At 37.3% G+C, this 26,914-nt stretch overlaps 1 protein-coding gene across 4 annotated transcripts in view; it reads left to right on the top strand.

Annotated features, from left to right (window-relative positions):
• Window positions 1-26,914, top strand: part of VTI1A (vesicle transport through interaction with t-SNAREs 1A) — a 277,258-nt gene that overhangs the window by 163,625 nt on the left and 86,719 nt on the right. For 2 of the 4 annotated variants that reach the window (XM_062000777.1, XM_062000778.1), the window contains 2 exons: window positions 6,188-6,258; window positions 10,621-10,693. In XM_062000777.1, coding sequence (XP_061856761.1) covers window positions 6,188-6,258; window positions 10,621-10,686 — 137 coding nt within the window. In that variant the 3' untranslated portion in view covers window positions 10,687-10,693. The remainder of the gene's footprint in view (window positions 1-6,187; window positions 6,259-10,620; window positions 10,694-26,914) is intronic. The other 2 variants (XM_062000775.1, XM_062000776.1) reach the window with 1 other exon arrangement.

The raw sequence follows: 26,914 nt of genomic DNA on the forward strand, positions 1-26,914 counted from the left end.
GTCCATCCTGACAGCACTTAAAGAAGATACTGAGGATTGGTTGCCAACTTTGCTTACTTAAATGATTGAAATGGGACTAGTAAGTTCTTGTTGATGCACTAAGCAAGGATTTCTTTGCCTTAGAACTTATTTGAAGGAAGGAGGGGGAAAGAAGATGCAAAGGGAGGGATTTGGAGTGGGTGAGCTTTGCAGAGCTGGTGCACAGCTAGAACAGTGGCTGGACTTCAATGTAGACAAGCGCTCAGAACAATCAAAGTCTGCCACCTCCTGTGAATGTTGCTGTGAGGATGCTAGTAAGGGAGCTCAGCTAGATGGGTGATGGGAGTAGACAGAAAAGAATACATCAGTTAGTGAGAAATGAGTAGTTTTATACCAGCAAATTGATGTAAGTTAGGATTTCAGAAAGGGTATGAAACCTTAGAAAAAGAAAAGGCTACTGGAGGTGAAGTTACTAGGTCTGTTATATGTCATCTTTCTACTTTCTTTTTCCCATTTTCTTCTCATTCATCTGCTTTTTTTTTTTTTTTCCTGGGGAGGGACAGAGTAAACCTGGACCATGGGAGGTGTTGGCTGTGAAATGCTTCCAGTTTGTTCTTAAAGACATGTGACGTCTTCCTCAAATATCTTTTATTCCTTATTTTGAACAAAGCACAAAGCCTGAATTCTGATTAGATGTCCTGGATGTTTTTCCTTCTGGTTTCCCTGACCTCAGGATCAATGGAGCCCTTTTGCTGTTGGCCAATGAAAACGGTTTCATGAACATCCATTATAGCTTATGGGGACCTTTTTCATTTGAAAAAAATGTTTGTATTTTTAGTTTGGTAGACATCTTGGACTTGGAGGGGATATTTGCTTTCACAGTGAAACTGGTTGACTTCTTTTATTCTCTCTTGCAACTGAGCTTCTGACAGCTCTGGAAATGTTGGATGTCCTCAGTGTGTGCTGTTGACTATTAGTGCTCTTTCTATCCGTGTGGCATTTGCTTCTGCTGAAAAGGCCAACTAGTCCCTATAGCTTGTAGCTAATTTTTATTTTATTGTGTTAAGTGACCACTTAACAGCATGCAGATTAACTTCTCAGTGGCAGATTCTTGAGGCATTTGAGCACCAACTCTCGTGTTTCTCTGTTCTGTTAATGCTCTACAGATTGTCTCTTCATTGGCTCATAGCCATTATATTATCTTTCATTTATCTGTGTTAACCTGTATTTGTTGTTGAATAGCTTAATCACCTAAACCTTTCTGTCTATTGGCTACTCAGTGTAAATATATGTCTCAACTGTGAACTTGTAAATTTATAGGACTTTTACCCGCGTCCCTATGCTAAAAGATATGTCATCACTTACTTTATTAACTTTCTGCAGTCAGAAGCATAAAGCATTTGATTCAACCCTAAATTCTTCAAACTCCTGCAAAATATATTTTCCAGGTTTGTAAATCTGCTTTCTGTCACCTCTGAACAGCTAGCATTTAACACTTTCTAGGGTTTTTTTTCCAGCACCTACTGTTGATGATTAATCTCTTAGTCTCCTAAAATTTAAACTTTTAACCTGTCCAAAATGGAGTGACTCCTGAATAAAAAAAGTGTCCCAGTCTTGAATACATTTACTGAGCTTCTGCCTGTGACAGCGTACTTCTCCAGAAGTCTCCCACAAGCTTTTGTTACATTTTCTGTGCAATGACAACACAGTATTGCACCCCCCGAATGGTGTTACTAACAAGGCAAGGCTGAGGTTCTCACGGTGGAAGTGCTCTCCGTTCCTACTCTGATTCCTTCTCTCGCAACACAGTGGTTTGTTTACTTGATTTCATGATTCTGTAGAACAGCCATCTTGATTTTTAACATGATGTTCTGCTTTTCCCAGTGTGGATTAGAGGTAGCTCAGATGCATGCGTTATACATATGATGAGACTGAGCAAATCATAACTGCAGACATATTCTCTATGATTTGTGGGTTTTTACACTTTTTTTACATTTGAAACCATATCAAGATATATGTTGCCTCTTGTGAATTGGATTTATATATCTTTAAATATACACTCACATAGAGGATACACTTTGAAAGGAAAAGTGCTGTATAAAAACCATGTTGGATTATTTTATTTGTCATATGAAAAGAAAAATGAGGTATTTGTCTTCAAAATTCATTAAAATGCATGTTTGTTTATCCAAAAGCCTGGAGAGGCTCGTTCCATATCATTCCTGTCTCTTGAGTAAATATATTAGTCATTCTTAAGGAAAAAAAGTATTATTGACTAGAGTGATTAGAAAAAGGTCTTTCAGAATCAGTTTAGCTGATAAAGTAAATAAATACTTACATGGCTGGAGGAAAATAAAGGAAAAGAAAGACTTACTTTAATTGCTTGATATGTGTCGAGGTATTAGAAATCAAGCTTTGTGGAACATATATTAAATAATTATGATTTGTGTGTATAAATAATTACTTCATATAGGTTACAGGAAAATTCCAAAGTATTTACACTCAGGAGTATAAAGTATTGTTATAAGTGGCCATTGCCTTTGGGTTTATCTGAGTATAAAAGCTGAAAACCTTGTACCAAGTTCTGCATACATGGAGGAGGAAGTTGGGTTTGCATTTGTTGGGGTTTGGGGGTTGTTTTTTCTTTAGATGGGGAAAGCATCTTCTAATTAGCTTCAGCGGTTTAGGATAAGAAATGTTACATTTTTTTTGCATAGCTCAGCCTCGTACAACCAAGCCACCATTTGTGTTGGACTCACAGCACAGCATTATGAAAGTGTTTAGCACTGAAGAGACTGATTTCCCGTACTTTCTTCTAACACCTTTAAGGCAGAATACATTTGGAGCCATGGCTTTTAGCTTTCACCCTTTAAGGCTGATGCTTGTTAATATTAAGTTATGTACTTCTTCAGAATTTTTTTTTTCTGATCATCACAGTGTTCTTGAAGACTGAGATAATTGCCATATCGAATATTCCTGCCCTCTGTCAGCACATAGATAATAATGATGTAAATGCATTCACCCTTCTGCTTCTCGTAGTTTGTCTGTAGTTTTAGAACATAATTTTATGCATCTCTTTGGGAATTGCAGTTAGAAGAGGCAACACCACGCAGTCTTGTAGGACTTGGGACTGTACTAAACATTGTCTGTACATGCTGACTAAAAGGATGGGATAATCCCCAAATAATTGACGTTGTTAAGATGCTACGGAAATAACACCATTACCGGCAGCAAGCAACACCCTTCGGTTTCTGTATTGGTCTTAATTCATGCATCTGCACTACAGTACATCTTAGAAACCTGACCTTTTCACATAACTGTAGTAACATCGTCAATGGTTTGCATTATAAGTAGTCTGGAAAGATCTATACACCACTATCGCACTAAAGACATGAATCTGCCACATAGATGAAGACTTTAACTGGCAGAAAAACATCAGAGTTATGGAAGAACTTGAAAAATGATAGCTAGCAGATAGCAATGATGTCAAGCTTGTAATTAGCTGTACTGTGGACTAATGTTACTTTTTTCCCAGTCCTGGGCACTTTCAGTTCCAAACCAAGTGAGAAGACATGTCTTCATATAATTTCTAAGTCTATGTTTTCTTTATTTATTAATATTTGTTTGACTGCCTTGACCTTCTAGCCAAAAACCAAGTTTCACTGTCGTCAGTGAATATTCTGAGTGGAATGAGTAGCTGTGGATAAAGGTGGCAATTTATGTTTGCAAACTTATTGTGAGATTATGTTACCTCCGTTATGTCTCTTTGTTCAACTTATGTTGTTATTTTAGCCCAAAAAAGGCCAAAGATCATCAACTAAAGTGCATGTAGAGTAAAGCTGCTCCTGTAAAATTGATGATCCGTCCAATTATTTATCTATAGAGGCTGCTGGGAAGAAACGCAACTATCTCAGTTCTCAGACCCCTCTGCTAGGTTGAACTTCGTGGCTGAAGGTTTAATCCCTAAGTGTCATATCAACAATTCATTCTGTGATATTCTGGCTGACATGCTCTCCTTCCTTATTTATTGATGTCTTCAGTCATCGACAATGAGAGGAAAATACACTATTCGTCAAAGTGACGGTGTTTTACCCTCACTTACAGTTGATGCTGCTGTCACATTGATAGTTGGAAAATAAACTCAATCATTATAAAAAGCTAAGAGTGTGAACTTGCCAGTGACAGGAAGAAGATGAAAAATAAAAACCCCACAGTAACTTGCTTAAAATTGGTGTAATAAAAATAGAGCTGTGTCCTATAAAGATATTTTTGAGCTTTGTTTGTGAAATACTGAGCCATTTTAGCCATTTACTTTATAGTAATTCCTTTGAAGGAAAATCTGCTCCTTGCACTCCTTTATGTCTCTGCAAGCATCCATTTTTAGTAATAAATACTTGTTATCATTTCACCTCATGTTACTTGGTTAGTAATTTGTTGATTTTTTTCCTTTCTCTGTTTTTAAGGGATTTTGCTTTGTTTTTTCTCCCTCAGATTACACTGAATGCATGTATCAGTTTATGTATTACAGTATCTTGAGTGCTTTGATGAGGAATAAGCTCAGTATAGTTTCATCCAGAAAGTCCTTTGACATGCAAACACAGGCAAAGCTCTCTTGAATTGCTTTCTTAGGCTACCATTTGTATAGCAGTACTGCACCTTGCAGCTTTTTAAACCCAATAACCACATATCTTACCACATTTCACCTTTGGGAGGCATTGTATATACAGCTAAAAGTAAAGAGCAGCAAGCCAAGAGGGACAAGATAGCATAATGAGGATGTCAATTTGTGGTCAGATATCTGAGGAAATATTTATCTTACTTGTTCTGTACTTGGCAACAGATAGAGAAATATGTATGCAATGAATTTCCTTAGACTTTATCTGGCAGAGTGTGTACCTTGTGTTAAGTGGATTTAGGAAAAAGAATTGTTTGTCTCAAATTTTTAAAGTTTGAGGTGATTCCACTTTGGATTCTTTCCTGAAAATGGGCTGTATCTATTAGAAAAAATACGAACAGTCATGTTTGCTCTACCAACATATTGTTGAATTTTTAGTGATTCATCTTCTTCAGGCTCCTCAAATAACAAAATTTTGAGGTCCCACTCATTCCCTAGATCAAAAGCAAGGCATGATTTTTGTTGTTGATGAAAAAAAAATCATATTTGTATAGTTTTACTCAGTTTTGGTGAGTATCTCTGGCGAGCTAGCTAAGTAGCTTAAATGAATGTGCACAGAAATGCTGGGTGTCTCACACGTGCTGTGTGTCCTGAGGCAAGCTACAGCTGCTTCAGCTTCTCGTGTCTGTTTCCCCATCTGTAAAATGGGAATGATTTAACTTCTTTTTCTCCTTCAGGGAAATAAAGGAAGGGTTTCTTAATGTTTCTATGGAGCTTTGAAGATTAAAATCTCTTCTCTATACTTGCTGCTAATATTTCAGTGTAAGAGGAGCGTTTGACTGAAGCTTTTTGAAGAGTAAAGTTTTGGCATCTTGGGTTGTCTTTGTACTATGTCTTGAGGCCTCTTCATTATCATTTTGCAACCTTTGATTCAACGTAAGCTGTGCAAGCCAACAATCCCTGTGTAAACAAGTGATGGTGACAATGGATTAATATATATATCTGCTATTAAAAACATCAGGAGGTCGGTTACAGTGTATGTCTAAGCTTACCAGAAATGGTCCATGTTGAAGCAAGACACACCCGCCACTGGGCTTAGCCTGAAATAGCTTTTGTTTAAACATCAATGGTAAATGCTGAGAGGCATGGAGTGGTTTTCTGCCAGTATGACTTCTCAGTGTCATTAGAGGTATAAGCCTTGCTGATGTTTTAGCAAAGGCTTCCTGCCTTCCTTTCTAAGACAAGAAGTGGGCTTAAGGAACGTGTGGGAAGTATGGATGCTCAGCACTTAGGGCAAGTCTGAAGGTCTTGCCTTTGCTTCACAGAGCAAAGGTCTGTGCCAGTTCCAAGGGCCTAGACAACCTCAAGAGATTGCAGGGGGGCAGCTTCTGGTTTGGTTGTTACTTCTTCAATTTTACGTTGCTTGTAAAGCTTGAAATTTAGAATAATGATATCTTCCTCTTTGCAGTTAGGAGGAGTGATTAGGCTGCCATGTGTATTAAATACTGTTGTTACAATCTAACTTGGCATTTTGAGGACTTTCAGTCACAAGCTATATTTTTCATGATTTACATTTTGACTTTTTTAATGCAGAACAGATTGGACAGGAGATGCTGGAAAACCTCAGCCATGACAGAGAGAAGATCCAGCGTGCTCGGGAAAGGGTAAGTTTGATAATAAGTAATTGCTGGTCTTGGATTTATTTGCTTTGGGCAAGTTCTATGTCCATGCAAAAATAATCCAGCATATTGATCATTTTATATAAATCAGCTGCTATCATGAGATATAATCACCATATGCAGTAAAGTACTTTAAAAGTGTCTTTTATGGACCTGATCCTGTGAAACCTCTCCTACAGAGAGTCACGCTGAAGCCACCAGATCCACTGTTGGGAGCAAGCTTTCTGTCACTAACATCATAGTTAGTTTTCTGTCCTTTGCAGGGCTTGTTATCGTGTCCATTGCAGTGACTTCTTGGATTTTCTATGAAGCAAAGTTCAGTATAATGATTGAGCTTCTAAAAGTTCATCAGCCCTCCTCTTTGTAGCTGCAAATGGTAGTAATTGCCTCCTTAGGCAATTCTGTGTGAAAAATAAGGTAGTGGTTTCTTACACTGCTGCTCTGTCACTGCAGTCTAGATAACATATCTGTGTCAATTTTGTCTCATGTTGCCTCCATGGGGATCAGATCTACTCTGTAATTTATGTAGTTAATGAGGATTCTCAGAAGCCCATCCCATCCTATGGGGATGCATGCAGCAATGCATACAACTTCTCTGAGGTTCAGTCTAAGAAATTTGCCTATCTGGTTCTGTTTTCTGCTTTCAGAACCAGGAGTACTTGCACCTGTGACACATTGATCAGATATTTTCCTGATCTCTACTGTTTTAAGCTTTTATGCTTTAGCAGTTCCAGGGAGTTTCTTTACCTGAACAGCTTTGATGGGTAAAGCCTTATATGGTGGCTTTAATAAGGCATTTTCTGTAAGCGTTACCAGTTATTTTCTGAAGTTCTGGGCATTAGCTACTTAAAAAAAATTAAGTGTAACCAAATCATTAAATGTAAGTAAGGATTGTAAGCATTTACCAAGTGTTTTTTAGGCAACTTTGTGTCTTCTACCTCAATTTTCCTCTCATCACAGATGCTTTTCTGTTGCTAGCTGGACAAGTAAAACCTGGGCACTGTAGCTTTCTGCTGATCCTAAAAATTCATGGGAATTTTAGGGGGAATTCATGGGAAGAGACAATATGGTTCATAGTCTAGTTTTTTCTGTGCTTTCCACCTGAAGAGCGAATGTCTTTGATGACAAAACCTGTAAACTGCAAGGAGCAAGATTAAAAATTAAGGGTATTCTAGGAAAGTGTACCCCATCACAGATAAACTAATGACCTCTTGTCATAAATGCAAGGTCTCAAATTCCACATTTTTATCATATGTCACTTAAAATATTTCTGTTTAGGGAACTCAGAAAAATTCTTCGGTGGAGCCACACAAGGGCATCTGTCCCAGCTGTCTGTATGCTCAAATGTACAATCAGGGATGATCTTGGAGAACTTGGCAAGTTTTCTGTTTTGTGGAGAGTTTTTAAAGGCCAGGACAGAGGATGCTCCATCAATGCATAATAGCTTTATACTGAATACACCAAGTTATTGTCTAATGAGCCAGGGAACAAACTTGCCTTCTGAAAGTCAAATGTCAGATTGAGTGTGATGGTAAGCTCTTAGCAGTTCAACGTTGTGAAAATTAGGCAGAATTTCTTAAGAGCAAAATTTGAATGAGTTAGTGTCTCTATAGTTTGGTTAAATTTACATATATGAGGTTTCCTGTCCGTAGACTAAAACATTCGAATGAAGAAAAATACAAGACATGGTTATTATTGTTTTGCATAAGTGAAGATGGTGTGCAGTGCAACATACAAATGTAATAGCAGCTGTGAAGAGGAATTCTCTTCTAACCTACATTATTTTAAAGCCAAAGAGAAGGTATAAAAGGTCTGCTACAAGAGACCAGTTAACTGGATTATAAAGGACTCTGAAAGGTAGAACATTTTTTTGGAAAACCTCACAATGTGTCTAAGGCACAGAAGATATGAACATCAGCATCTTGTTCATGTTCCTTCCATTCTCCTTATCATGCTTAATATCATTTTTTAAAAGCTTTCTTAAACACCGTGTAGATTTGCCACTGACAGTATCAAAGCATCTTTCAAAATGTTTTCACTGCAGCAGTGCTGTAAAACAAGGAAGTGCCATCATATGCCATGTAACAGGTTTGCATGCCACCAGTTTTTTTGGTTTCTGCTGTGCACTGGTATTGGTAAAGAAATGAAGAACTACCATCAGATATTTCAGTTTTAAAAAACAAACTTACTGTTTGAGACTCTTTCTCTAGGGTTTTTTTGCCAATACAGGAAGAAAAGATGAGTTTTTTCAATGTTCTCTTGGGAGACAGCTGGAGATCTTCCAACTGTGTGTATATGTGTTTGTTTCTTTATCAACATTTCTGTCACTTATTTTGTGGGGTTTTTTATTACCATAAAAATATGAGGTCATCTTGCTTAAAGGAGTTTGTCAAACCTCTAAGATTCAGCTTCCCTTTCCTATCAGTACTGATTCTGTCAGGTAGAATCCTGCAGCAAGAGAGGAAAGTTAGGATCAAACATATAATAGTAAAAAGGAGAGAGCTGCTTTTCAGTGAAGAGGGAGGAGAAGCCCCAAGTGTTAAATGCATCTTTATGAATAATAAAAGACCAATGTAAAGCATACATTTGTACTTCAGATTCCCTTCTAGCATAGATAAGAACTTAGTTTTTAATGAGCCTTTTAAAAATTATTGTGACTTTTTTTCTTCTGTTCCTTGTGTCAAACTGGGCTAAACTGCTTTTCTGGAGCTTGAATTGTCTAGGTGAATCAGGAAAAAATGAGGGAATGGCCTCCCTGGAATACAATACTCATCATTGTTCCATCATGGCACATAATTGCAGAGATTTGAGAGTCAGTGCAGACCTTCCCATTGAATATGATACTGCTAAAAGTAAGGTTTGGTTGGAGTTATCCAGTCCCAGCTTCTGCTTGATATTTTCTTAATACTTTTAATGTGAAAAGGTTATGTGTCATTGATTGCAGCTACTGACTTTGGTAATAAACATTAAATGTGGTAGCAAATAATTACAGTATTGGGATCCAGAATAGAAATTGGTTTAAATATTGCTACTGTGCATATATTCAAGATATAATAGTGGTTTGTTATAGGGAAGGTGATTTGTTACTGGAAGGCTACCACTTTTCTTGGCAGTTGTACTGTTTTGATGGATTTATAGCACGGGATGCATTTTGTCTTCTACTATGAAGTTTCTTTAGTAAGAAGTCAGTGAGTCGGGTAATCCTTGCAATCTGATTTCATAATGAAGAGCTAAGTATTCAGCTTTCATAAGGAAGAAAACGTTTTCATATATGTACACAGCTATGTTTTGGGGCATGTTAAAAACAGTGATCCCTGCTATCTCATAGCTGACAATCATTATGTTATGATTTGCAGTAGATTTTGATTTCCCACTGCCTCTAAGAGCTCTAAAACATGCAGTGTCTCTTTCACCTGTCAGTAGCAAAAGAGGCAATAGGACTGTAACTCTATTCTTCGACTACACTTCTTCATTTCTAGGCATTGTTTTGTGAGGACTAATAAACATAAAAACATAAAAACAGTAGGAAGGTTTTAATCCATTTTAAAGAACAATAGAAGTAATTATTCATTTTATAAAATGAAGTTCATTTGCTTCATAAATTTTCATCTCCTCAATTTAAGTTTTATATTCAGCTGTGGTTTTACCTGTTTTGCAAGATTTTTGGGAGCTGTAGAACATCAGCTCATGAAGTTTAGCTGTAAAAGTAGGTTTCCTGTGTCCCAATAAACTACTAAAAATGTGAGTGATCCTTATGTGCAGAAACATATGTTTTGTACAGCTGCATATACGTACTACATACTGTTCACAAAGTATTTGAGCATCCATCCCAGTGGTGACTGCTGTAATATCAAGTATGAGGTTTGTATTTAAGGGTCAGTGTAGGCATATTTCTTTTTTGCAGAATTGGTAAATGGGCACTGCTCTGTACTGCTGTTTTTTCTTCTTTTTTTCTATTACTGGTTTAAAAAACAGCGACAGAAAGGTATGTTTGGTTTTCGTTTCATAAAGCATCAGGAACACAGCACTTGATACCCTCACTAATATACACAACTAATAAACATGCAGACATCAATGGGAGTTATGGATATCAATTCATATCACTTCTACCTGCAAGCCTTTATAGATAAAGCTTTTAGTTTTTATTCTGGTCCATCTTTGCTACCTCAATGTCTTATCGTTTATGGATTTCATCTTTATATAAGTGAACATCAGACAAAGCATTTCAAAATATCAGAGCTTCAGTGGCTTTCTTACATGACTCAAATGATGGTAGCGATATCCATCCTTTGTACAAAATGGGGCACAAATGCTTTTTGGCTTTAATTGGACTCTCTTTCTCCCCAGCTTAGAGAAACTGATGCAAACCTGGGGAAGAGTTCCAGGATTTTGACGGGAATGTTGCGAAGGTAAGGCCAAGGTAGGGACACTTCTGCTCACTCTTTCCTTTTTTTCCTGTCTCTCTCTGTGCCTCTATATTTTAGTTTTAATTCAACCTCAGCATTTTGATGACCTACCTGACTTTTTTACATGGGCTGAAATGTAGAATGTCCCCAAATGAATGTTGGTAGTCAAGCAGGCATGGTTAGATAGAAGGCTTTATCACAGCTGTGGAAAGTGTTTTCTGTAGCCTGAGGGATTACCCCTCACTCAATTGTTTCTCATCTTTGTTTCTCTGTATATGGGGGTTTTGTGTGTGTATTCTAAAATGAAGATTTTAATGGTTTCCTGTGTTCTTTATTCTTGAGTGATTTTGCTGTTTTCAGGGTGATTTGCTTGTTAGATTTTATGTGAGAAAGTTTGTAAATGTTTTGAGGTAGCATTAGTTCACACACAGAGGAAAGGTTAAGATTATAAATTCTGTCTCAATAGATGGGGCAGACACATTGTCAGATCTTGTGGGTTTAGCATGTTTCTTCCATGTTTTTAATGTTATGAAAATTGTTGCTGGGATTAAAGTGAGGTGACACAGAAAGGAAAAAATTGTAAAATGAGAAAAATCCATCTTGGTCTGCAGAGAGGGGGTTATCCAGTGATTAGTACCCAACGTGAAATTTACCATGATACTTTCCCAGACAGATTTTTTTAATTAGTGTCATGTCTGGATATCTGTTTTTTACCCACTGAAACAGCACCTGAGCTTCTCTGTGGCATCTATATTTCTGTTTATGTTCATCTTCCTGAAGAGGAAAAGCATCGCTGCAGTAGATGGTGTTAGTTGCTATAAAAAAACCACCATTTTTAAAAGAGTTTAGAGCATTCTCAGAAACATTCAGTATGAAATTGCCTTTGCCGTAAGGTTTTAGATTGCATATTTGCTTATTGCAATTTACTTATTACAAAAAAAGGAAAAAGAAAAAAATAAGGCAGAGTTTTTGATTTGTCCCTTGGCTTCAAAAATATCAAACTCCAAATTTAATAAGTTATTCTTTAATCTCTTCAGAAAAATATATTTGTTACTTCCTTGCATACCCAGTTGACAAAGGTTAAAGGTTAAAATGACTGAATCTCATGCCTTCATTCCACAGATTTCTTACAATTCCAACACCAAACTGTAACATGTAAAATTCTCTGATTAAGAGTAATATGTAAATGACACAAGCTAAATTCAAAATCCATGGAGAAAGGAAGTGGCAATTGAAAGGGATGGTTCAGTGCTTGTAGACAATCAAACCAAACTATAAAAAAAATGAAAGAAAGAAAAGATACAACCAAACCCAAGTCTCCCCAGGAAGGGCTCTGCGACATGAGCTGTAACGAATATTCTGCATATGTCTCCATTTTGTCAAATCTCATTAAAGGGGTTTCTTGCTTTATGTCAATTGAGCTGTCCAAAAATCATTCATCATTTTAGTGTAAAAAAAAATCATGCAGTTATTTAAATAATATCATATTAATGTTAAAGTTCAGCTGTCATTTAATAGTATGGCTTAATCAGACATAGCATTTAGGAAAAATAGTTTTTTCGGGCTTTACTTGGCTTTCAGGTTGGCAGATTCAAATAAGGATTTATGGGTTTCTAAACCAATGTATTCTTTCCATGTTTATGCTTGAGGTACCTCAGCCTTTTTTGCAGCACCCTGTAGTCTGTTATTTTCAATAAAATAAAGTATCTCCTCATATTGTGTTTGAATACATTTGCAAGTAATTTGGAGAAGCTGAAACAAAAACATATGCTGTAACCTTTGACTTTGTTTTGTGTTTGGGAATCACAGTTAGGAGTCCTCGTCTGTAAGTGTTCCACAAGACAAATGAAAAATATGATCTTTCTGAAATGTACTTGGCCTCTTCTTTTCAGACAAAAGGATTATGTAGTCGAACACCAAGATGGCATGTTTCTGTGTGGCACAAAGGCACTGGATTTCCTTTTTCTTTAACACAAATATCGAGCTGAGTCATCCATCTGAATGAAAGGCAGGTTAGGATTTAAGCTCAGTTCAGGTAAATGTGCCAAAAGAAATACCTCAGCATAGATGCAGCTTGCAGTAGAAAATTCTCAGGATGTCATTTAAAGCCATATAATAGGTAGACCTATGGTGAACTTAAGTTGTTTATGTCATTTAGGTAGAAGGGTCTAGCATAATTCACAGCCTCAGCGTCATCCCAATGTTGTTTAGTCACGAGAATAATCATAGATTACAGACCCCAAGAAATCAGCACAAATTAGATAAATAGAGCTCTAAGAAAAAGTAATTTGCACAGATTGTCAGTTGTGTCCTAATTTCTCTATACTTTGGTACATACCACACAGTCTTTCACTTAATTACTGGAACCAATCAAGAAGTGTGCTGGAGGACTATTTTTCATATCATTATTATTTGGAAAAGGTATCATGAAACTGAAAATTGTTCGGCTTAGTTGCCACTCCCACAATATGTATTTGCTGATGCTTGGAGTTCATATGCCAGCCTCACACTCTGTGCATTAAATTAATATCTAACTACTTCTATTTTTGTTGTCTGTGAAAAACAGCACCTCTTCTGAATCTGGCCAAATACATTAAGATATTAGATAGCTAGAGGTCTAAATTACTGCCTTCATATGTCCCAAATTCCCTGGCTATGCATTTGTGCATAAATGTTCTAGAAATGGAAAATAAAAGCAGGAGTATTTTTTTTTTTAGGTTACCATTGCTCACTAAGGAAATCAGTGGCATATTTGTGTCATAATTGTGTTGTAATTTCAGTCAAGAAGCTTGGGCATCCTTTTTTTCTATTGTAGCTAGTAACAGGACAAGGGTTAATGGGATGAAGCTGGAACACAAAAAGTTCCACTTAAACATAAGAAAAAAGTATTTCACGGTGAGGGTGAGGGAGCCCTGGCACAGGCTGCCCAGAGGGGTTGTGGAGTCTCCTTCCTTGGAGGTCTTCAAGACCCACCTGGACATGTTCCTATGCAACCTGATCTAGGTGACCCTGCTTCTGCAGGGGGGTTGGACTAGATGATCTCTGAAGTTCCCTTCCAACCCCTACCATTCTGTGATTCTGTGATAATTGGGGCAGGTCTTCCTATCCCACCTTACTGCTTTACCAACTTGAAATAGCCAGCCTTAAGTATTGGAATTTGTTTTCTCATGATATTTGGGGTATATAGGTGAGGATTTTTTTTTAAGCAATGTTTCTCAATATTCTTGCTTTTAAAAGGCTTACTCATTCATAATATTCTTTTTTTCTTCTGTAAATATACCTACTCAGGTTCCATTAAAATAGTGTATTCCACACACAGCCTTGCATTGCTAGGATAATATTGGCATGTTGATAATGTCAGTGTCAAAACATTTCCTTTTACTTGTTGTATCTATAGCTCTGGACATCCTGGCATTTTATGACTCCTCTTTAAGACTGTTAGACTATAAGAGAGGCTCTGTAGATTCAGTTATACAATTTTTGAATAATAGGTTTTAAGGAAATGGCATCTTCTGCAGTTGTCTGAGATATTGCTGCCTCAGACACCTATCCCTTGGCCTGTACCCCAATGTGAACTGAGGAGCACACAGTGTGTTAGAAAGAAGCAGAAAATAATATGTTCCAAAAGATCTTCAGTCTTTTGCCCATATCCTAAGCCAATAGCCTAGAAAAGCTTTTAAGAAAACTATTTGGACAGTCTCCAAGCCACACACAGCCTAGTGGGAAACAAACAAACCTAAAAGTAACCAGATAGAAATGTCAGTAGATTTGAATCTTTATCCAATTAACAGATAAATTCTATCTATTTCCCCCTCTAAATTGCAGAAAAATATTTTAGAAAAATAGCTCCTACCCTGCAAACAACATTGTTCACCGAGATATTTTTATGCCAAAAATGATCTTTTTAATCTTCTGAGTTGTTAGCTCAAGAACACATCTGCTTTTATAAAAGAGACTTTTAAAATTTTACTTCCAATAGCACAAACACAAACAGCTCTAGCTGACAGAAATGAAGCAGTAAGTGTTCAGTTCTCAGGTGATGTTATATGACTTACCAACTGCTGCATGACCAGTGTGACTACACTCAGAAACCAGGAATGCCTCCCCCTCCCTGGTTGTTGTAGTCAAGCTTCATTGCTCTTCTTTACAGGAAAATGTCAGTAGTCCTGCTTCCTGCATTACTTCTAGTCAAACTTCCTTGTACTTCTGAACTCCAGGATAGTCCGGACCTTGCAGTTGTTTTTCAACATTTCCCAGAATCATAGGGCAACTTAAGCTGGAAGGGACCTGTAGAGATCATCAGGTCCAACTGCATCCTCAAAGCGAGTTTAATTAGAGCAGGTTGCTCAGAGTCTTCTCCAGTCAAGTTTCGAACCCATCTAAGGTTGGAGGAGATACCAATGCCTCTCTAAGCAGATTTTTCCTGTAGCACTTGAAATAAGCAATTTTTCCAGGTAGCTAATTGAAATTCCTCAGCATCCAACCTGTGCCCATTGCTTCTAGTCTTAAGCAGAAGCGATTGAACATATGTTTAGAATTGGCCTTCAGAATCTGGGACTGGATTGCAGCGGTTCCTAGCAGTTCTCAACTTTGGCAGTTCTGAAGAGATCCATGTGGTCATTAGGTTGAGAGGGTATTTGATGTAGGGCAATTCTTGAAGCAGGTGTAGCGTTCTCCGGCTCTAGTCATTGCCCTGGTCAAGTATCCATTCGGCAGTGGATGCACAAGATCTCTTTTTTAATTTGCTTTCTTGCACTCTAGAGATGTGAAAAGTTTATGATGTCCATTCTGCCTTCTCTCTTGCATATGAAGCCCCCACTTCCATATGCAGAATAGCAGCAGGCAGTCATGTCCCCGTTGAGGCAAACCAAAACAAACACCGAGTGTTATCACTCTTTTTCCCATATTTCCCTATCAAACTCTGTTTCCATTCCCAAAGCCCATAACAAAAAAGATTTTCTTGTGACCTAAAGCCTACCTCAGTATCACTTATATGAGGCCATGACTGCTGGATCTCTACAGTTTTCTGGAGGAAGTCTTCATGTCGCAGGTACTGAGTGAAATTTAACATACAATTTGATTTGCCTTGTTTTCATGCTGACAGAGGAATTCCTCTTTCCAGCAGGAACTTTGCATATTTAGTCTCAAGTCAAAAGACGTTTATGTAGAAATAGGTTCAGCAACTTTTTGGTACATACATTTCTATTTTTACTTCAAGATGTATTTCTACATTGAAACACAATTGAGATGGTAAATTCTTTAGCAACATGTCTGCTCCATTTTGAATATTTACAGCTGCAGCTGTTTACCTCAGGAATTTAGACCTTGATTCAGGAACATATTTAAGCATATGGTTAACTTAAACCAGAGGAGCAATTCCTTAACTTCATGGAGACTGAGTAAGGAGGGAGTGACAGAGTGATTCTGGGTTCTCTCTTGGGGCAAAACAGCTTTTATTATGCTCCTTGCTCAAGACTGATGAGAGAGCAAATCCTATCCTTAATATTTCGGTTGTTAAACAGAAACCATAAAGTAGATATAGAGCATGTTAGTTTTTGTTGCTTTTAAGCAATTAATATAGTTAACTTGATTCTTATAGCGCATGTTTGTGTTTTAATACGCAACTAATCTTTATCACTTATGAAGTGTTGAGTCTTTTCAGACGGAAACTGATAAGCTTTGTGGTGCTGTTAGTCACAAGATAGCCTTTGGATAGGGAGCGTACAGTTTGTTATTCCAGATTAAAATTTGGCATTAATTAGTACCTGATCATTTCTCACTCTGTGTCTGACTTTGAAAAAACCCTTGTTTCTTTGTTGAAGTGATGCACAAAATATCTGGAAAATATAAATGTATTGTCAGCAAAATTCCCAAGGGTAAGCATTCTTCATCATTGGGAGTCCAACCAAAAAAACAGGAAATGTACCTCTAGGTCTGAACAGCAAGAATTTTAAGATGGTATGGGACACTGCAAGTTCCCTGTTCTCAATTTGGGTATGATGTAATCTGAATCATGTAAGATACATTTCCTATTTTTAATAATCAAGAGCCATTTTATAAACCTTACTCGTCTTTCTTGGCCAGTGTTCAATATGTTGTTTCCGAAATACTTTTCAAAACCCTTATTCTACTTTCATTCTGTGTTAGAAATACCTTTCAGTTCATGCATCACAGAAGGTGCAGAATTCTTTTGAGCTGCTGTGTAACAACCACAGCTGCAGCATGCAGTGTACATAGAGAATTCCAAGCTGTATACTGAAGGTAGTGAATGGCTCACCAAATGGGACCAGTTTCAACATTGCAAGCATGTAGTTATGATTAGTTTAATGCCATCTTAGTCTCTGGAAACCTTCAGCTCCAACAGCCCAAGTGATAACAGAGTTAAGTTTACTTGAAACCTGGAAAAGCAAAATTGATCTTTACATTTTAATAACTTCAATGCATAGGATAAAATAAGTCTATGTTTTAACTCCTTGCACCTAGGCAGTCTTAGAAGGATATGGCCTTCATTCATTGGGATAGAAGCATTTATATTGTAGCATTGTTTTCTTTTTCAGGTTATGTGAAAGCTTTATCCATGTGTCAATTTGCCTACACTAGGTTCATTATGAGCAGGGCTTTCAGCATTCTTCTGAGAACTTTTCTAATTCTCTTTTTTTCATTCCTTTTTAAAATATACAGTGGCCTTTGTTCTGCCCTCTCCATTCTGAGTTTTCTATCATGTGGAATTATTGTCTCATTTGCCTCCCTATCTATCTTCTTGTGTTCAGCTGAACAGCTGGAAAGAACATTATGTGAAGCACAGTTATGTTTCTGCAGGAAAGCGAGATCCCAATGGATAATTATCCAAACTACTCCTAGACTGTATGTACCAAGAATGTAAAGCATCATAACAGATTAAATATCATGTAACCCTTTGTGATTGTTCTCTATATTGAGGTATGTTGAATACCATTAATCAGCAGGAGCCTGAAAAGATTCACAGTGTCTTGAGTGAAACAAAAAGTATTTCGTAGTGTTGTCATTTCTCAACCACAGTAGATGTCCCAGCACATGCTTTCGTGAGAAGGCATGCCTTATATTGGCATAATCAATGCAGTGCTTTCTTGCAGTAGTTACAAGAAGTTTCCAGTAGGATAAGTTCTCTCTGACATGATGTTCAGGAATAGTGAAGGTAGTGGAAATGTGTGGTGAGATTATGTATGTGAGGCAGCTTGAAGTAGGGAACCTGCTAGGAAAAGCTGACATAGATAATTGCTGAAATAATGGGAGACAAGTCTTCAGAAATCAATGAAGTCAGACTCCTTAAAGGCTGTAGTAAATTAAGGATCATGTTGTTCTTGACACCACTCGCACTGTAACTGTCATACAACAGTATATGCCAAATTTTACACATCCCATTAACTCCAAAGTGTTCAATCCATAAATTCCTAAACATTAACATTTTCTGATCACAGATCTGCATAATGTCTTGCTACATGGGTCATTGCATTGTAATCCACAAATTTACCAAAAGAAGTGGAATCAGTTTGGAAGTGATCTCCGAAAAGGTTATCCCTTTGTGTTAAGGCAGGATTGATTGTCCCTTTTACAGTCCTGGCAGATAGTCGTCTGGCCTGCTCAGTAACGATGGACATTCTCCATCTCTTCAATCAAACTTTTCCAAGTATTCCCTAATGTTTAGCCCAGATCTTTCTTCCTGGATAGACAGAGAGCTTTTATATGCTAGTGTGTTGAAGGAGATTTCTGTGCTCTGTCATGGCCCATGACTTCTGCCGTGGAAATAAATTTCTGCTGAACTTTTCAAGAAGTAGAGAACATAAATAATAGTGTACAGAATTAAATTATAGTTTCCAGTTTTCATCCAGCCAAGCCTTTTGATGGGATGCAGGAACGTAAAAATGGAAGACTTGGATAGTGTTCTAATAGGCAGATCCTGAAAGCTCAGCCGTTCCAAAATGTAGCTTCACGTGTAGATGTCACTGGGCTTTGCAAATAGAGATCCCTGAATGAAATCATTCTCATGAGGTTGCATATCTGGACTAAAACTACACTGTATATTCAGCTGACTAAAAATAACGTTTGAAACTCAAACAAGATCAACAAAATACAGAGTTTTAACCTTTTTTTTGTAGCATTTCTAAATGTTTCAAGAAAAAGACAGTAATCTCGTCAATCAAGCACCAGAATTTTTAACTTCTTTCTCCCACCACTGCCCATAGACACACCAGCATTTTAGAGAGATCTAGTGTTTGGAAACAAATGGTGGAAATTGGTTTTGCATAGCCTTTTGTCAGATCTCTGACGGAGCTTTGTTAATCTTTATCAGGTAAAAAATCTCTTTTATACTTTCTGAGTAGCACTTGGCACTTTTCTTGCCACGTTTAATTGAAAATCGAGTTTTAATAAAAGCCAAATTAATTCAGCTTTCCAGCATGATTCTGGTCAAACACACAGGACTTCAAGCAAACAAGTCATCGAACCGATTTAAAACTGCTGTGATAACAGAATCTTGTCCTTATTAGCTGATCTTTTAGATTAGACCGTTTTCAATCTAGCTCATAGTAGCATGTCAGAATTTTGACTGTGCTTGAGAGACAGAAGAGCTTAAGTGACCAACAATTGCAACAAAGGAGAACTTAGGTTTTTACAAATAAGGGTATCAATTACGACTGTGAGAAATCAACAGCTAAGGAAAACCAGGATCACTGAGAGCTTGTTGCAGATAACTTAGTCTTGCTTAGGACAAGACCAAAACTGAGAGAGAAGATATATCTCTGTGTATCATGTAATTACGTTGTATTGGACTTTTAAAGCTCCACAGAAGAGATGTTCACACATCGCTGACCTACTAAGCATCCGTCTGAAGAGTAACAAAGTCATGACTGAGAAAGTGTCCTCTTACAATGAGAGATTGTTTAGTCTTCTTGGTGATAGAAAGAATGAAAATTTGCTAATTTTGACTGGCTCTTCAACTAATACAGAAAATTTGAATCTAATCAAGAAGGCAAAGAGGAAAATGGGAAAGACAAGGGAAAACAATTTTATCATAAACATTGAGATTTATGTTCTCGATAACATTTGTATAACTGTTGATAATCATTTACATTGTTTCAGAAAAACCTAGAATAATATAAATAGAGACTCTGGCAACCTGCATACTTCAGACAAACTAATGAATTTTCTATGCTAATGCTCCTTCAGTCTTAGAATCAGGATTATAACTCAGGTTTAAAGTCGTATTTTAAAATCAGTTTATTAATGTGAGTTTTTTGAAGATATGAAACATTAGTCAATGAATTTAAATGTTCAGGAGCTACAATGTATTAGCCTTGTAAGTGGTGTTAGTACTCTCCAGCCTAAAAACATAGCAGAAGAGTTTTTTACTGACCTATATGCCTTCTGCAAATATTAACATTTTTCCATGAGTGTTAACATAGCTTAGCTTGCAGGATCTCACTATGTAGCATTTATTACCTAAGAGCTTTTGTTTAGCTTGGACTTTACTATATTAAATAAGCTATATCCCAGAAGGTTTTTCTAACGTTTGCAAGTTAGAGCTAAGCCTTCATTTTGTCTTATATGTGCTGGTAGTTTAAGACTACAACGCAAACAGATGATTTTTCTTCTTGAATAAGAGTTGCATCTTAAAAATAGTTTTGCACCAACTCCCTGCCTTCCAACTCATAAAAACGCTTGTGCAAGCAAAAAAAGAAAGGACTGTGTATTTCTCTAACATGCTTATCGTGGCTGCAAATAATGCATTTAAATAGAGATTTGTTCAAGAAACATGGTTCTAAGTGTGCATGGTCTTGCCTAGACGTTGACAAGCATATGGTCTACTTTATCCGTGCTGAGAAACTTCCTTACTGCTTTCTGTCACCGCTGTATTTTTTCAAACGCAGTTTCCAGCGTGAATGGCACACACGTGTTGATTGTGAAGGTAGCATTCTTTCAGTACAGCCTTAAGCTAATTACTCTTAGTGGCAGTGGGGCTTTGTATCTCGTTTGTGAACAGTTATTTATACTACTACAGCAGTACAAAGCAATGTTTCACATTACCAGTGTACCAGACTATTACATCGTTGTGTTTTAATCCACTATAGGTGGATGGAGAATATGAGCCATCTGTTTTATTTAATGATATAATCAGTAAACAATATATGCACTTTACACATTTGGTCATTAAAGATGCCCATATTGTTGGACCCAGTATTTACATTGTAAATTGGTGTATTCACACATCAGCTCTTTCTGGTTTAAAAGGCTTGCTGTGTTCGTAAGATGGTACAAAGCAAGCTCAGTAACTGCTTGAACCCAGCGCAGGTGGTCGAGCTAGTTGCCACACAGATCAAAAGTCAAACAACTGTGAATCTTCCTTTGAAATGGCATTTAGAGAGACAAGGCTGGTCTTATCTTCTGAAACAAGAAAGAGTTATAGATACACATCATGAAGTTATGAGAACAAAAGGGGGTTTTATAATCAACTCTGCACCAGAAAATCCAGTACTGCAGACTTTTGTGAGGACATCTTTGGAATATAAAGACCATCTTTTTTTCCTGGACAAAATTTAGAGGAGTGAGTCTGAATTATGAAATATGAAAAGGTTCAGTCATTTCAAAACTTTGGAGACAAGAAGCTGCTTTCTCTCATAGTCCATTTAATTTCACTTTCTGTAGTGCTTAAGCAGAATAAAACAGACAGCAACAGCAAAAGCCCATCTTATTTAAGAGATAGAGGTGACTGGGTGTATTTGTGCTAGAAACAAAGGAAATTGCTTGATATTTCAATTTCCCCAAAGTCTCCTTCATCAGCGCCAAAAAATGGGCACCTAATACATTAAAAATTCATTGATAAGTAAAATCTTGTTTGCTAGCGCATTTTTAAGGAGGTGGAAGATCATACAATCCTATATTAAACACTAATGTTCATTTCAGTGCTTTACTTCACAGCTTCTGCTTAAGATGCTGAGAATTTTAAGATATTTGTTGGAGGGTTCAGTCTCATTTGTCATTGTGTTTTATGAGGAAATATAATCGGGTTTATCACCGGCTGAAGGCCTGGCTGGCGCTGCCAGTAGACAGCAAAGGGAAAGGCCTTGTGGAAGTGGTATAGCCAAGAGCGAGCTTGGAGGTCAGCAAGGCTGGAGGAGCACTCTTGAGTTTAACACCAGAGCTGCTCAGCAGCAATGGGTCTGCTAATAAAGGCGGAGCTCTGTGAGTGCCAGTTCTTGAGCTCACTTTGAGGTCATATTTAAAGCAGCAGAGCATCTGTCAGGATGAGATCTTAGTAATTTCTTGTTGGATGCACTTGTATAAAAAAATAGCGGCAAAATATGAATACATAGGAGATTTTCATTTTGGTTTGTGTTCCTGCCTAATGCAGCTGTACTCAGGGGCACTGAATATATACTCAGTAACAAAGTCTCTGTACTAAAAAGAAGTGCGTTCCCTTTCCATTTAGTGTTACAAACATGAGGACATAGCCTTCTAAGCCTATTTTGAAGGCAAACTAATGATATTCTTATTTTTTCATCTCAGGGTGGGAGCAAAGTTTTTTTTTACTAGAGCTCTTTAATGTGGCATGAATTTTAGCGATATTTTCAAGTGTATGAGTGAAAAGGAGAAAGCAACTGATTTTATGAGCCATTATAAATGGTTTCAAAATGCACAGTATTTTTATGGTTCAAATTTTAAAAACAAAATGTCACTCAGCTCTAAGTGTCCCTTTTATAGATATTTCATATCTGTATTTAATGTAAGCTGAATATTGAGCATTGACATGTTCCCATATGCCTCTTGAAGTATTGCCTTCTGGTTTTGAGATACTGTGGAACTGACTTACGTCTAATCTTACAAATGTGTTGAGATTTTTTTTTCCCCATCCCAATCCAGGAAAAACAATCAGAAATTTGACCACTAGTGTTGGAATCCTAGCTTTGTCCCGGGTATATCTTGGGTAACCATGGACACATCTGTTTCTGTGCATCTCTAAATTGAGGATAATGTTCCATATCTCGGCAGAGCATTCCAGGAGCAAATGCCTTTAATTAATCTGTGCATGGTCCTCACATGACAACCTGATGAGAGTTTGTGAATGATGGACTAACTGGTAGCAGTGCCAGTCCTGATTTGGAGTTATGGCTTAAATGGATTTAAAAGGGGTGAAAGAGAAGCATGGGAAGAATTTAGACTAAAGGGGTGTGGAGTATCTGATTACCCGTAACAGCCCATTTCAAGTACATACCAGGTCTCCTTAACTACTGAATGCAGATATGAAGAAGAGGAGGTATCAATTGTTTGTTGTCTTCGTCAGAGAATTTTGAGGGCTACAGGTGACAGGCTCATCCTTCCTTGGGTGACATTTTTGGTGCGTTGCAAACAGAAAAGAGTATTTGGCTTGATTCAACAAATAGAATGAATGCATCCCTGGAGACATAATGATTAAGTGTATGTATAGAAGAGCAGTAATATTAAACTTGATGTGCTAGTAATGTTAAACATAATCTGCTAGCCTGTGCAACTCCTTCTTCCTTATCAATCTCTCCTTACTGCTCCTGTCAGAAATCATATTCTTATAGCTTGCTGTGGACTGAAATGTATTCTTGCTGGCTGCTGTCAGCCTGCAGACAATAAGTACTTTACAAACATTTGTTAAGTACTTTAGGGTTCCTCAAAGAGAAGGTATATATCTACAAATATAACATTTTATGATTTACTATCACAACACTAACATTTCTTTGTTCAAAGAAGGGGTGGAGAAGAGATGTGTAGAATCAGGGGTAAAGGTACACAGTCACTTACCTCCTCTGGCCAAAATTACCTTTAGCACTATCACCTCTTGCCTCTGGGGAAACCAAAAGAAAAACAGTTTGTTACAGATGTTTGTTACAGCCATAAAGATTATGTAGGAATGCATAAAAATTCTATTTCGTGTGGAGTTACTTGATGACTGAAACCATAGTAGTGAGCCTTTGACATTCCAGTGTTTTGCTGTTCAACTTCTCATTAAGGAGAAAATAAAAATGTGGATTTCAATTGCAGTTTGTTGAAACATCCAGTGTATGATGGTGCTCTTAGCTGTAAATTTAGAACACAGTTTGGTAGGTAGTTTGCCTGGCAGGAACATGTTGAAAGCGAAGTTAAAATAAAGTTTGAATGTGATAGCTTATGATGATGTTGTAGAGCACCCTCTTTATAAAGAGTATTCTCTATAGAACATCTTTTGTGCTGGTGCACTTGCTTGGTCATATTTCAACAGTTATCTTTAAATTATTGATGATTTATTAAAGCTCTACCAGCAAGCAGTGGGAGAATTAAGCTCCCACATGCCAGTTCCATCACATAATTCTTCTTTGAGGAATCTAAGGGATCAAATGAGATAAGCTATTTATAACTCTTCAAACAAGAATTGCTCACAAGTAGTTGTTTCTTAGTAAATTTCTGGTGTCCTCTTTGGAGTAAGACAGTATTTGGAATTATATGGTAGACATAAGTGACGATAAGCATATTGTAGAATTGTTTTATAATAAACTACATAAACCATATTAACAGCGTTCCAGATGCTTAGCAGTCAGCTAAGGAAATAGAGGCATCATTTCAGAGATGCACACTGTAAACTGAGAACACGTAGGTGGGGTAGTGAATGTTGAAAACACCCAAAGAAAAGGCATTGCTGCAAAGATGTTGTCATGCTCTGTTTCAAGAAGTGATTTTTGTATTCCTATAATTCTGTTCATTGAAATAAATGGAAAAGCTTCTCTCCAAGCAGAGAAAATCTCTGTTTTATAAATGTAGAGACTAGTTTACAGTGGAGTTTCTGTTTTTTCCTCTTGCACCATTGACCCAATTAAATACAGGTTGTGTATTGTTGTTGTGGCTGACCTGGATAATAGAGATTGGTTGGGAGGTCTATTAAACCTAGCCCTCCTCTCTAAACTATTGAGTTCTGAGACCGACTTTATTTTGAGACCCACTGTACCGTGCTTCCTTTGATCCAAACCCTGAGAATATGTAACCATCTTTTAAAGGAATGAACTCCTTTAAAGAGAAGGAGCTCCTTTAAAGAGGAGAAAGCCAAGAAGTGGCCCCAGAGAATGTCTCCTCACATGGGAAGCCAACGCCACCTTATCTAATTGCTTCCATGCTAATGCATCTTTCAAAGGGATCTCTTGGTCCTGTGTTGTTGCTTATATGGCTCTTCTTTTATTTCAGTCTTAATTGTCATTAGCTTACTGGATTTTTTTTTTCAAATCATCTGTAGTAGTTTATTAGGAATAGTAGTTTATTGCATATTGTGTTTGTCTAAAAGCAATTGCACCAGCTTCAAACTTAATCCTTATAATCTTTCCTATTAGAGAGAGCTCGAGATAAATACTACTGTATGGTTGGTGGGAACGGGTCTCTACTTTTTGATCATTCATGTCTAAATGTTGAGTAATACTTAAGGAAAAATGTTCTCAAAACACTCCTTCGATGATTATTAGATTACATTTTACATTTGATAAAAACTGGAGAATTGTATAAATATTTGCTTAACATCCTACCCCTAAAGCAATTTATTTCTTTTCTGGCCTTCAACCCTCTTGCTCAGTGAAAGGAGATCAGTCATTTTCTGTCTATATTCGATTTCATTTTGCAATTTTCATGGATGCATAGTGCAATTCCCCAGTGCAGGGTGATATTTAAATAATAAGTGGGGAATACAGAGGAAGGAAGGGAAAGGTTTTTATTTTTAAATGTTTTCTAGTGTCATACCACATTTTAGAAGTAAACAAGTGCTGTGATTATACTACTTGCATGTGGCATCCTAATAACAACTGTTAGAAGAAATTAAAAGAATTACCCAGTCCTTCTTTTCTATCAATTGTTTGTCACCACGTTAAGCCAGAGCAGTTTATACTTACTACGTTCCTGTGGTTACCATTCAAACCAGCCGTTGGCAAAAGTGAACAGAGGTGAGGTATCTCATTCTTAGAAGAGGAAGTCACTTTTGCATCTTGGATACTCTGTGGTGGTTGGGTTTTCTCGAAAGTGCTGACTTTTTCACATAGACAACAGTCGATACTTACTTAAGTCAACTGGCTGTTTTCTCTCATCTGAATTTTTCATTCATGTATAGTATGGGTCTCAAAACCATGGACATCAGAACAAATGCCCTGATATGATTAAAGCTCAACGAGATAATAGGAGAGGCTTGAGGTAACATTGTGTTTTGGAAAAAGAACCATCAGAGTCAGTAAATTAAAAGACTGAGGATATTTCTCTGCACCAACCAGTGTTGAAGCATATCTGTCTTACATTGCAAAATGGCTGCTTCAGATGGAAGAAGTCCTGGGGTTTCTCTCGAGTCCTCTTTCTCTCCCACCATGTTTTTGCAATTAAATACTGGATGAAAATTCTTTCTCCTTTCCTTTTGTTTTGGTTTTTGTTTTAAATGTGTTACTTTTTCCTTAATGTGTAGCAGCTGATTTTTTCCTCTATTGCCTCACTCGGGCACAGAGACAAACTTCCTTTCAAAGAACAGAGTTCCAACATTGTTGTTGATTATTTTAATGGGAAACCATCTCAGTGGTAAGACAGGCTCTCCAGCTCCTTTCTGGAGAAAAAAAGATGCAAGTGTTTTAGCCAAAGGTAGAACCCTTTGCTCCAAATGCAGATAGGCTCACAAAGAGAGTAGACATAAAGGCATGTGTCTCCCCATCACAGTCACAAATCTGATTTTCAACTGAAACACAGCTGGCTGCTTGCAGAATGTGATCTGCTCTTGATGCTTCCCACAAAATTGCAGTTGAGGTCAGCTGCTCCGTTGAGGAACAAGGGGACAGTTTGCTTTCCAAGAGCTCTTTGCCCTTCTTTTTTCTGGTTTATCCCATCATACTTTCCTGAAGTTTGAGTTGCGTTTCTTACAGGATGCCTGTGCTTCCTCTCCATCCCCTTCTGAAGTTTTCATACCCTGTCAATCCGAGATAGCTTTGACATCTTTTGACAAACACCTTCACTTAGAATCACAATGTGGTTGCCCTGAAAAAAAAAGGTGGCCTTTCTTTTCTTCCTTCCTCTTTGTGAACTAGAGACAGAATGTGTATAAACTTGGTGTAAGCTCACAATAGCACTTTGTCCTCTTTCACATCACTTGCCAAATAACTACTGTTGTGGCAACAGCTGTAACCAAGCATGGTGTCAGCTAGTTTTGCCATAACATGACTGGGTGCCAATAATGTTAATACGTGAAA

This window comes from Colius striatus, chromosome 8 (genome assembly GCF_028858725.1).
Source record: "Colius striatus isolate bColStr4 chromosome 8, bColStr4.1.hap1, whole genome shotgun sequence".
Lineage (NCBI taxonomy): Eukaryota > Metazoa > Chordata > Aves > Coliiformes > Coliidae > Colius > Colius striatus.